General features: G+C 34.4%; 1 protein-coding gene across 1 annotated transcript; it reads right to left on the reverse strand.

The window, feature by feature from the left end:
* Nucleotides 1-4,972: 4,972 nt before the first annotated feature.
* LOC139875728 (uncharacterized) lies at nt 4,973-6,061 on the reverse strand. The gene has a single exon (XM_071863037.1). The coding sequence runs from the start codon at nt 6,059-6,061 to the stop codon at nt 4,973-4,975; it is 1,089 nt and encodes a 362-aa protein (XP_071719138.1).
* Nucleotides 6,062-13,735: the final 7,674 nt, after the last annotated feature.

Genomic DNA, 13,735 nt, shown 5'->3' on the forward strand with positions numbered 1-13,735 from the left:
TGACAAACGGGGAGAGATTTCATCGGATGGAGCAGTGGCAAGCCCGGAATGATTATGAGCATTCCAGGCAACGACAGCATGATAGATGGGACTATCATCAGCGTCAGATTATGAGCCGGCTGTCACCTCAGGATCACTACGTACCGACCCGACCCACTTACTATCCTCCACACCAGCCCGAGATGAGACTACCATATACTCTCTACGACCCTAACCAGGCCTACCAGTACACCTATCACCAACCATGGAACCCGGACGACAACATGAACTGGAACCCCTATCCAGATTGATATAGTCCCAGTTGGTGATTTCTATGATTTTTATCTTTTTATTATTTTTATTTATTTATGTTTAAACATATGATATTGTGATACATTAATGTATTGTTTAATATTTTTATTATTTTGTACTAATATTTCATATTTGATTTGAAAGTGGGATTTTAAGTCCCATTTCAAATTACCATGCATGTTTATATTTGTATTGTATGTATTTTATTTCATGTACACAACAGGGTAAAATAGCAATTTTCAAAGACTGGCATTAAGTTCAGCAAAAGCTACTAATTTTGACGACAAAACGAAAAACAAATGTGATGTAACAACAAGACGGAATGAACAAATGATGTGCACCATTTATCATTCAACAAATAAACGCCAATATGTTTGGAAACTTTGATAAAATTTAATCATTTTTCTACGCTAATCACCCTCAATAATTTAAATTGTTACTGATTTCTTGCAAATGAGGGCATTGCAAGATCTTAAGTGTGGGAAAGGGTTAAATTCTTTCGGATTTTTAAAATTTTAACTTAAACACTTGGTTACCATTAAAAATACTAGCAAAGCAGTAGTTATATTAGAATCTAGTGCTCTCTGATAATAAAGAACAGTCCTAGTCATATATACTGACTACCAATTCTAGTAAAATTTTTCAAAATTTTCAATTAAATGAATTCAAAATCATGTTTATACATATTTATGAACGATAAAACTAGGTGTTAACACCGAAATTATTATTACCTCGGAAAGGACATAAATTGAGAAACAAACCAAAATGTTAGAATTCATTTAAAATGGAATAGAGGACAATAAAAAAGAAAATAAAAGCCAAGTATGGAAAAAATTTACCAAGTTATTTAAAATCATATATCACATATTTTTGTACAAATAATTGAAGATACTTTTATTTTGGACAAAATTAACCGTTTTACCCGGTAAATTGTAAGATATTTGAAAGAAAGATGGATCTACACGATGAATCAATTCCATCATTAAAAGGAAGTAAAGTCTTCTGAAAAAGAAACACGCTTCTTGATTTAGGTCAGGAAGTTGTCGTCCAGACCAGTTGTAGAGTCTACGAAAAACCTTGAAAAGTTTTCTTTAAATCAGCTGGAAATCCACGGACCTCAGCATCAAACAGGGTCGCCAAGTGGTCAGACTTATCCTAACCATGAGAGGATCTGTCTCGTAAAATGGGGAGGACGCCGTGCAAATTTGCTTGATAAGACTAATGAATCAGACCCCCAGAAAAGGATAATCTCCTTAAAGATTAAAAATCAGCTTTTAAGCCTGATATTACTCAATCCTAGAGATTGACCTTAAAGATTGAGAATTACAAACACATGGAATTCGATGATATCTAAACTCGAGCTTGAACAAGAAAATATTTTGATCAAAATTACAAACCGATTTGTTTTCTGAAAAACCCATTTTTAATGCGTTCATTACCATTGAACGTAAAATCCTAGAAATTCACCTGGAATTGATTAGGTCACCTGAACCTAATTGGGTGTCAACCGTAAGAACGGTGGTTGCATAGCATGGTCGAAGACAGGACCTTGTGCCAGACCGAAAAATTATAGGGTGAGCTTTACTATTGCTCCTACAAAGGATAGTAATTGCATCCGACACGTTATAGACCATAATTAAAAGCATGTCAGGGGACATTGCCTTAACAGTTGCTTGTTCAACGCTTTCCTTTACAACCGGACGGTAGTTTACCAAAAGGTAATATACGAAGCAAGTATACTAGACGTGTTGCTTTCCTAATACAAGGTTAGCAAAGTGGGTGACACAAAACTGCAAGTTTTAAGCTAAAATTTTCAAATATGAAACCCACCAAACCCACAAAAACATTTTGCAAACACCGGTGAAGGGTTATTCCGGAAAACTTATCTAGGGTAAAAGCTAGATTTAATTTTTAAAAGATCAAATGTTTTCATAAAGATCTAATTTCCTTAATGGATCTAAATTTTCATAGTCATGTGGGACTGTAAACCGCATCGTTACTACCATTGTTTATACCGCCGTATAGAAATCACTGATGTACAAAGTGTGAAGAATAAAGAAGTGATTCTAGTATGTTTTTATTTCAAGACTATATTGCTTGAGGACAAGCAACGCTCAAGTGTGGGAATATTTGATAATGCTAAAAACGAACATATATTTAATAGCATTATCCCTCAAGGAAGACAAGCTTTTAGTTGCAATTGTTCTATTTACAAGTGATATTCGTTTAAATAATAAAAGATGAAGACAAAAGACAGATTCGACGAATTGAAGACGCAAACGACCAAAAAGCTCAAAAGTACAAAGTACAATCAAAATGGTTCCAATTATTGATAAGAAACATTTCAAAATTACAAGAGTACAAGATACGAAATGCGAAGTACAAGATATTAAATTATACACAAGGACATTTGAAAATCCGGAACCGGGACCAAAGTCAACTCTCAACGCTCGACGCAACGGACTAAAAATTATGAGTCAACTATGCACATGAATATAATATAATATATATTTAATTCTTAAAATTAATATATATATTATATTATATATTATAAACGTCGGCAAAGAAAGAAACAAACTCTTGTGAGCTGGAAAAAGTGGCCATGCGATCGCATGGCCTGGAAGCACATTTTCCATGCGATCGCATAGCAGTAGGTGACAGGCCACATCTATAAATTTCACAGTTTTTGAGCAAATATATCCATCTTTATCTTTCTCTCTATCTCATACGTAAATATAATATATATATATATATATATATATATATATATATATATATATATATATATATATATATATATATATATATATATATATATTAATTTTAATTTTAATTTTAATTTTAATTTTAATTTTAATTTTAATTCTAATAATAAGGGTATGTTAGCTAATGTTGTAAGGGTATAAGTCGAAATTATATCCGTGTAACGCTACTCTATTTTTAATCACTGTAAGTTATGGTTAATGTTATTTTTAATTTAATGTCTCGTAGCTAAGTTATTATTATGCTTATTTAATGCCGAAGTAATCGTGATGTTGGGTTAAATATTAAAATTGGGTAATTGGGCTTTGGACCATAATTGGGGTTTGGATAAAAGAACGACACTTGTGGAAATTAGACTATGGGCTATTAATGGGCTTTATATTAACTAAATGATACCTCGTTAATTTAATATATAGACTTATAATTTGACGTATTTATATATAACCACATACGCTTGACTGGGCACGGTGGGCGGGATATCTATAAATACCAATAATTGTTCATTTTACCGGACACGGAACTGGATTAATAGTTAATAGACTTGTTGAAACAGGGGTGGATTACATTCAAGGGTAATTGGTGTAATTGTTAACAAAGTAGTAAAACCTTGGTTTACACGCAGTCGATAACCTGGTGTATTCATTAAACAAAGTATTAAGACCTTGTTACAATTCGAATCCCCAATTAGTTAGAATATTTGACTTCGGTAATAAGAATAATTTGACGAAGACTTCCGCATTTTATGATTATGACTGATGGACTATTATGGACAAATCCGTATAGACATATTGAATAATCCAGGACAAAGGACAGTTAACCCATGGGAATAAACTAAAAACAACACGTCGAACATCATGATTACGGAAGTTTAAATAAGCATAATTTTTATATTTCATATTTAATTGCACTTTTAATTATCGCACTTTTATTTATTGTCATTTTATTTAATTGCATTTTTAATTATCGTACTCTTTAATTATCGCAATTTTATCATATTTGTATTTATCGCAATTTCATTATCGTTATTTACTTTACGCTTAAAATTAAGTTATATTTATTTTTAATATTTTACATTAGGTTTTAACTGCGACTAAAGTTTTAAAATTGACAAACCGGTCATTAAACGGTAAAAACCCCCTTTTATAATAATAATACTACTTATATATATTTTTGTATTTTTACAATTATAAGTTAAAAATATAGCGTTAAGCTTGGCTAAAGATCCATGTGGAACGAACCGGACTTACTAAAAACTACACTACTGTACGATTAGGTACATTGCCTATAAGTGTTGCAGCAAGGTTTAGATATATCCACTCTATAAATAAATAAATCACTTGTGTAAAATTGTATCGTATTTAATAGTATTTCCTTGTAAAAATTATAACTATTTTATACACCACCTCGCACACATCAATGGCTTTGTCTACATGGAAAATCACTCTCTCGTCACCTACACCTATGCTAAGTTGGTTCTGTTGAACATGGATAATAGAATCAGCGGTGATTAGGAAAGGTCGACCTAGAATGATTGGTACTTTAGTGTCCTCTTTCATTTCAAGGATCACAAAATCGGCCGGAAAGACTAATGGTTCCTTATTTGGACAAGGGTGGCTAACTCTCACTATTAAGTCTTCGGCAATACCGATAGGAGTGTTAAAAGAATGGTTGGCGAAACAGATTCCCATTCTAGTCGGTTTTAAATCTCCTAAGCCAAGTTTCAAGTACAACGAATTGGACATTAAATTAACGCTCGCCCCTAAATCGGCTAGTGCATCGTACACTGCCGAATCACCCAATAAACAAAGAATGATAAAGCTACCTGGATCTCCCAATTTTGGAGGCATCTTTTCCTTTTGCAAAATGGCCGAACAAGCCTCATTGGGGAATGTGGCCAACACCTCTTGATATTTACCTTTCAAGAGATTAGGTCTTTTAGAAACTTCTCGTAGTTAGGCATTCCTTTAATCACCTCCGCCAATGGCATATTGATGCTAATCTGATTAATCATGTCCAAGAATTTCTTATACTGATTCGCCAGCTTGTCTTTCTTTAGAGCTTTAGGATATGGAATCGGTGATTTGAGAGTCTCCTCATTAATGACCAGACCACTTCGAGTAGTTATGGCATTAACGTGGTCATTTCTAAATGGTACTTTGTTGTTTGTATTGGACTGCGTGTTAGATGGGAGAGTACCTGGTGGTCTCTCCGATAAAGACTGAGCAATACGACCCACATCATGTTCCAAATTCTGAATTGAGGCCTGCTGGCTTCTAACTTTCTGCTTTGTCGATTCACCATCCTGTCTCAAAGCAGTAATACTCTCGTCCATTTTCATAATAAAACCCCTTAACAATTCTTCCAACGGAGGCATCTTATTTTCTGGCTGCTGAACTGGTTGCATCGTTTGCTGAAAATTTATAGGTGGTGCTTGTTGATTTCTGTTATTAAATCCAGGCGGCCTGTACAAATTAATCTTCTGATTACCCTGATAAACCTGATTACCACTTTGATAATTGTTACCACTCGTATTACCCGCTTGGTTGAAAAACTGCCTTCCACCCGGAAATTCACTAAGAGCAAAATCACCCTTTTTCACATAATCCAGATAATTAGCATGTTCCTCCATTGACGCTTGATCACAATCTTTCCTAAGATGTGGTCCCTGACATAACTCACAACCAATCTTTATCGCGTGCATTTCTTTAGTCATAGAATCCATTTGTCTTTTAAAGTTCACAAGTTGAGCTTTAACTGAAGCAAGCTCGTCACTAGTTTCGGTACTAGCAACATCAGAAGAGTGAGAAACATCCATCTCTTGATGCCAATCATATGAATGCGTAGCAGTTTCGGAGATGATTTCATAAGCTTCATCCAGAGTCTTTTTCATCAAAGAACCACCTGCAGCAATATCAATTTCTTTCCTTGTCGGCACATTAACACCCTTATAGAATATCTGGACCTTATTAAAGTTGTTCAACCCGTGTTGAGGACAATTGCGTAGCATTTTACCAAATCATGTCCATGCATCATAAAGTGTCTCATTTGACTTATGAACAAAGTGGTTAATGTCACCCTGCAATTTTGCGGCCTTTGAAGCTGGAAAGAAACGCTGCAAAAACTTATCTTCCATTGTAGGCAAACAATCAATCTCACCTTCGGGCAATGACTCTAACTAGTCCTTGGCATCGTCCTTTAAGGACCAAGGAAAGACTCTCAAATAGATAATCGTGTCTGCAACATTTGCAATCTTGAACAAATTGCAAATGCTTTTGAAGTTCCGAAGATGCTCGAATGCATCCTCTTTCGGTGTACCCCTGAACTGACACTGATGAGTTATCATATTCAAAATATGTCCCTTAACCTCAAAATCTGTGGTGACTGCCGATTGTCTAATGGCATGTCCATTACCAGTGCTTGTGGCTTTCATCATTGCTTCCATCGTTTGACCTTCTCCTCCTTCAGCCATTTTAACTTCTTCCTTAATATACTCAAAATCCGGAATATAAAAAAGCAATTCAGCAAAACCTTCAGCTATTTCCTGTTCTTCTTTAGCTTTGCTGCGTGTATGGTAAACTCTAGATGGTTCCAAAGTTATTGGTACCTAACCTATAATCACACAACAACAAAACCACACGTAAATCCAAATAAAATAACTATTAAATAACTTTTGTAAGAATTGCTTCTCACAAAAAAGATCGAATAATCAAAAGCAAACTTAAAATCCCAATGTAGAACCGCTCCTCGGCAGCGGCGCCAAAAAGTTGATTTGTGATATCGTACCTTAAAATAACTAGCTAAAAACTTAACAATTATCACACACTTACAGGCAGCTATAACCTGATCATGCAGTAATTTATAAGTAAATTGACCAGTTCGTTCCACAGAGAGCAGTTTAATCAAGATCTTAACACTAATAATTATCCTAGAATTTAATTAAGAGATTTGGTTTGTATTTCAATTCACGCAATTAACATGAAGCAAAACGAAATGAATTAACAATAAAGACAAAACAGTGTCCACTTGAATGATTCACTACTAGTATGGATTGTTCTTGCAATTATTACCGATTATTATGTTTCAAATATAGTTTTATGACTTCTCACAAAGTTCTAATCAATCAAAATGAGTAAACTAGCATAAACACACTTCAAAAGACTAAACTATATTTGATAGAAACCAATGAGACTTGATTTGGACTAAACTCACATAAAACCCTAATTATCACAATCACTTGCAATAATTACACTATTATGCAGTTCAAAATTCTTTCAATTACCAATTAAATCAATGATTCAATCACTCGAAATCACTTCTCTACTTGTCTAGATCACCTAAATGTTGAAGCAAAGATTGCATCTCAAATCTAACTCACATTAAATGATTAACAATCTATGTAATTAAATTAAGAACATAGAACATGCACAAGAGTGGATCTTTAATTAAACACAATCAATTTCAATCACAAACATTAAATCCAAATGGTAGAACTATCTAACATTCATAGTTTCACATTCAAGCAAACACTAAACTGATTTAGCCTAGCATATTAAAGTAGCAAGAACCAGATAAACAATAAAAACTAGGAGTATTCATGATTACAATGATAAACTGATGATAAAAACAAGTATCGAACGTTATGATTAATCGAATAGAAGTAAAAGATGAGCAAGTCTTCAATGGTAGGGTTTAGATCTTCAAAGAACTCTCTTTTTCGTAGCTAGAAAACTACACACCCCTTTAGGGTTAAAAACCTCGAATATCTATAAGTGCTCAAAAAGTATCCTGATCGGGCTCGCGTCGCGACCGGGATGGGGAAAGGGCATCGCGACCGCGATGCTTATATCGCGACTGGGATGATGTTGGTTTCGATATCTTCAACTTCTGCCAATGTATTACGTCTGGGATTCAACCTGTTGCGGCTGTGATCAGCTCCAGACTCAGTAAAACTTCAATTTCTCGCATCCAAACATACTTTGAGCTTAATTATAACCAATATTCAGCAGAAAACAACCAAAACACTAAACCAAAGACCTCTGGAGCTAAAATTACCATTTCATCTCAATTAATCACCAAAAGTCTTTACATTTCCGCAGATAAATAACATTTAAGGACCGATATCGCGTTGAAATATATGTATAATTTGAGTGATATCAATTACTCAATAAGATTATGCTTAGCTTAGGAATGAATGCTTACTAGAAAAGATTCCATGATAGTTGTAGGACAATGTGTCTTATGTGTATAATATATATATATATATATATATATATATATATATATATATATATATATATATATATATATATATATATATATATATATATATATATATATATATATATATATATATATATATATATATATGATCAATGGGGAAGTAACCAATCGGGGGGAAGCGGGGGGAAGCAATTTTTTTTCTTTTCGTTTTTTTTTGGAATTTTTTTCCGGCATCAAGATCACACGAGAATATGAAAATTTAGAAAAGACACTTCGTGATGAATGTTATTATTTAGGCTGGAAAACGATCGACAAAAATAACATTCAAGATAATATTGTTCGTGAAGAATGTGAACGTTTTTTATTCATGTTTTGTGAAGTAAAATTTAGCCCGATTTAGAGTTTAGGGTTTAAGGTTTAAGGTTTAGGATTTGGTGTTTTGAGTTTATTTCATAAACCTAAAACACCAAACCCTAAACCCTAAACTCTAAACCGTTCGTGTTAAAAACTCAATCTAAATCCTAAATCAAAACCTTAATTCTAAACCCTAAACCCTAAATTTCTAAACCCTAATATCTAAACCCTATAAACCCTAATATCTAAACCCTAGTATCTAAAACCTAATATCTAAAACCTCAACATATGCTCGAAAAACAGGATAATTGTTATATATTACTTCTTCGAGCGTTTTCCAATCAAAATAAAAACATTTATCACAAAGTGTCTTTATTAAATGTTCATATTTTCATCCAATCTATACACGAGACATTTTGAATCTGAACTACACGAGATCCACTAGTGAAGTTGAACTACACGAGAATATATATATATATACTACCCTAGGCCGAAACAACAATAATGGGAACTTCCGAACTACACGCGACATTGTGAATCCGAACTACACGAGATTCACTAGTGAAGCCGAACTACACGAGAATTACTACCCAACTCACCTCAACAACATCAACGGGGTTAACCTACTTGTCAATGTGAATCTGATACACCCGAGATTCACTACCCCAAGGGTGGTAATCCAAAACGCACAAACGTGCCACATGGACCCAAAACTCTAGAGTCCATCATCCCACGCACATGTAAAGTGAACCTGAACGCCCAAGGATCACTCTACCCCACACGCACCCATCCTATTCATACATACATATATAATATATTTAAACTCACCTTGTCGCCTTGATGAATGCAAAGTCAAATCCACAAACCGACAACAAAAAGTACCTATTCCATTTATCACATAACAAACAACACAATTTTGGTGGATTACAAACCAACCCAAATTGACACTTAGTGCAATTTTGAGCCAATTGCACTTTCAAGCACAAACAATGCCTAAACTAACCAATAATCACTTAACACTAGTGAAAATGGTCCTATAACGCCAATTAAACCAAATCACAAGTGTTAAACACTTGTCTTCCCCAAATCAACTCACAAACCCTATTTTTGACCCATTTCAAAATCAAGGTTCAACGATACTCTTAAGACCTAAACACGGTCAATTAGTCTTCCAACCCAAAACCCACCAAAAATGGGTCTTACACCCAAGTACTAGCTACCATAAACCCATTTCATACTCATTCAAGTGTTTCTAACAACCCAAAGCTCAAATCCTAACTTGATTATAAAATTACACAAATGAAATTCGGATTTGAGACTTACCACAACACCAATTCGTAGCCTAGCAAAGGATCTTCCATGAAGTACGACCGATTTGGGTGGAAAGCACCTCCTTCTTCCTTAATCTAGCTTTCTCACTCTAGAAACTAGGGTTTCTCACTCTAAAAAGAGATGAGAGAGTTTGAGTGGATGAGGAATGAGTTTGGAATGAGCAAAGATCAGTTCTCAAGCATATAACCCGTTCACAAGTGAAAAGACCCAAATACCCCTCAAATAAGCCTTAAAACAGGTTAAAAATGCCCCTGTCTGACGAATCTCGCGACCGAGAGGTCTACAACTCAAAATAGCAGATTTCCTGACCGAATCTTGCGGCCACATTGAAAATCTCGCCCCCGCAATGTCCTCAATTCAACTTTTTTGTGAAACTTGTTTTGGTCGTAACTTTCAGACCGTAACTCCATTTTTGATGAATCAAATATCGTTGGAAATGTAATAAGGTCTACTTTCTGGTGGTAAGGTTTTTAAATATTAATTCAGACTTTATTTGGGGTCAAAAGATACGATTACCTACCTCGTAACTCAAATGACATCCAAGTTTTAACGTTTTACAAACCCAAACTTCGCATCTAGGAACCTAAACACCACCACAAGCAACAAGTTACGAAAAATGGGGTGATACAAAGCTCTTCAGGTACTTGAAAGTTCAAGAATTACACTTTGATGATCTAATCACCTCTCCAATCAACTATGATTCGATTAGAGCATTCAATGAAGTAACGAAAGATGAAAACACACCGGCATGGAGCACAACTAGGTCTGAAGAAAGCATTGAAGAATATCAGTTCATCTCCCTACGATCACCCATCCAACGTACCTTGCTTCATCGTCAGAATTGACGAAGCCACAAACTACTATGAAAGTTCTTAGTAAAGTTCACATGTGGGGAAAGCACTTCGCATCCCTATGATCGACCCTAAAAACAACTTCCATCTATTCCTCATGCATATCTCATGTGAGATACTATGCATGTTACTCTAGGATGTTGTCTTGAATAAATGTATTTACTCTTTGTGTGCTCTTTTATTTGTTCCCACCATGTTTGGTGCTTGTGTGTGCACTTTTCTTTAGGAATGAATAAAAATTATGTGTTTTTATATGTTGTTATTTTCCACTGTGTACGATTCACGGGGGTGCTAACTTTTTTGCTTCGAAAAAAGGGGGAGAAAATTGAATAAGTGATGTTAACACTTGTGTGTATTTATATATAAATGTCCACAATCACTAATGTGTTTGTCATCATCAAAAAGAGGGAGAATGTTGGGAGAGAATGAGGGTTTAATTCGGGATTATGCTTAATGATTATAATAATCTTAACCCATAACAATAAGTATTTTGATGATGACATATGCACATAACTAAATGCGATGATAGACATCTTGACATAAACATACAAGTTCACTAATCCACACTTACTCTAGAAAAAGACCAAAACCAAATAAAGCTTAAAAGGAAAACAAACGCTACACGGTTAGGTCCACGGTAGACTGCAGGTCAGACCGTGGAGCCTTGCACCCTGATTAATGAAATCACGTGTGCACGGTCGACTTCACGGTCAATCGTGGGTCGATCGTAAAAGGTTCTGTCCTAATTTCCACCGATTTTAGTTCGACCACTTCGAGGCATTTATAATTTATGAAACATGTTTAAATATGCTTAGAATAGTTTCCTCCTTCATACCCAAAGGAGTTTTGGTCACTAGAACACTAATCTTGGTTAATCACACCTAATTACACCTTAATACCGATTAAGCCTTGATTAAGGATAACACATAAGTGTTATAGGAAAACATGTACATCTAAAATGTATCTAGACATACTTAGAATGCTCACCAAGCCCCAACCAAGAGTTTCTCCTTCCTTGTATTGGGTTGGAGAACTCAGATCTCGGGGAGATCTCGTTTGGATATTTTTGAGCAGATCTCGGCATCTCGAAAAAATCTTGGGGAGATCTCGAACGTTGACTTACGTTGATTTTTTAGTTTTTTAAGTATAAATTCTTAGATATAAATAAATATATGTATAATTTTATACATTTTTACCATATTTTAGAAGAAAATCCGAGAAATGAGTAAGAAAATATGAGAAATTACGAGATTTTACAAAAACAAATCTGAGAAATGAGCAAGAAAATCTGATAAATCGTGGCTTTGACCAAGTTTGACCTCGTTGACCGGGAATGTCGGGAGTTGGACATCTCGTCTCGGTTTCCTTCTAAAAATGAGATCTCGGGGAGATCTCAGTGAGAAATAAGGAGATTTACAACACTGCTACATGTGTTGGACATTAATGTATACTTATACATTAATCTTACAAATGCCACTTTGCAAGTAAAACTTACATAGCCTTAGTTCAATGTTATGTTATCACTATATGTTTAATCCTAGATTAATTAGTGATCTCTTGCTAGTCATTACATGAATAGTACTTGACTACTTGCTATTAATACATGTGTATTATTTGACTATGTGCTAAGTGATAAATGTTAAGTAGTTACTTAATATGTACATGTATGAACATTGTCTTGCTATGTGTTACAAGTTGAGATTTCATCAACTAGTATTTGGACTACTTCAATATATGCTTATACTACTTTAATAATGCTTAATATGTCATAATCTAGTAATCTTAAAAAGGTAATGAATCATTAACACACATAAGTTTGCTTAGTCTAAAATCAAGTTTATGAATGGTTTAGACTTGATTTAACTTGATGTCTTACAACATGCTTAATAAATATTACTTGCTTAAATTGTCAAGACATCATTAACACACTTAATTTATTACAAACAAGTTTAAATTTGAATACTTGCATGCTTTGTGATTAAAGTGGGTTGTTGTCATCAATGACATGTTGACTAACCAATGGGGATTTAGTAAATGTGTTAACTACAAACAAAAGATTATGACAAGACTGAGATTGTCTCAAATGATTATCATGACTTGTATCTAAGAATGTTAGACTTTCCACTTTGAGCATGAAAAGTCACTATCAAGGCAATACATACAAGGTAAATGAACATTTAATGCATATAGTACTTGTATAGGATGTTGGGTATCTTTTGCATGTGTTAAATGAAGTAAAGAGTCCAAAGATTAATGTTCAAAACCGATTCAAACGGTTATACAACAGATATGTGTTTTGGACTGGACTGCGTGCGATCGACCCTCGGTTGACCATGGACCCAGCCGCATCAACGACTAGTTTTTTTATCTCTCCAAATAAATAGCAAGACTTGGAGAACTTTGAAGACTTAGACCCCTTGCATGCTACAACTCAAAATCATCAGAGAATCACAAGAACATAACACTTATACATATGTTTGTGATTAGCAAGAGAAGTTCTATAATCTCATAGATTATAGAAGGGTTTGTAATCTTACTTTCAAATTACTATCTTTGTGAATTTTACATAGTGTTGATAATCCTTAGAATTGTCTTAGGATTGTCATCACTCGAAAAGGATGAGTCTTTGTACTATGTAATTAGAAGCATATGCTAGCTTAGCTATCATCTTACTTAAAGGGAACTAGGGAGTTGATTAATCTCATTGGGGATTAATACTTGTCCAAGGTGAAGACAAGTTGATCTAAGTTGGACGTAATCTTTCAAAGGGATAGAAGGATTAGGTTTGTTGTCTAAGGAGGAGTACGAGGCTTGTAAATCGGATCTCCACCAGATTTGGAGAAATGTATTAAACAAAAGTCACGATTAGTGAATCGAGGAGTGGATTAAGGTAGATTAGTGAACATCCACCCGAACCACTATAA

This window comes from Rutidosis leptorrhynchoides, chromosome 11 (assembly GCF_046630445.1).
Source record: "Rutidosis leptorrhynchoides isolate AG116_Rl617_1_P2 chromosome 11, CSIRO_AGI_Rlap_v1, whole genome shotgun sequence".
NCBI lineage: Eukaryota > Viridiplantae > Streptophyta > Magnoliopsida > Asterales > Asteraceae > Rutidosis > Rutidosis leptorrhynchoides.

What these genes read in the sequence shown, in the direction of transcription:
- LOC139875728 (XM_071863037.1), bottom strand. Translation starts at nt 6,061, where the DNA reads ATGCTACGCAATTGTCCTCAACACGGGTTGAACAACTTTAATAAGGTC.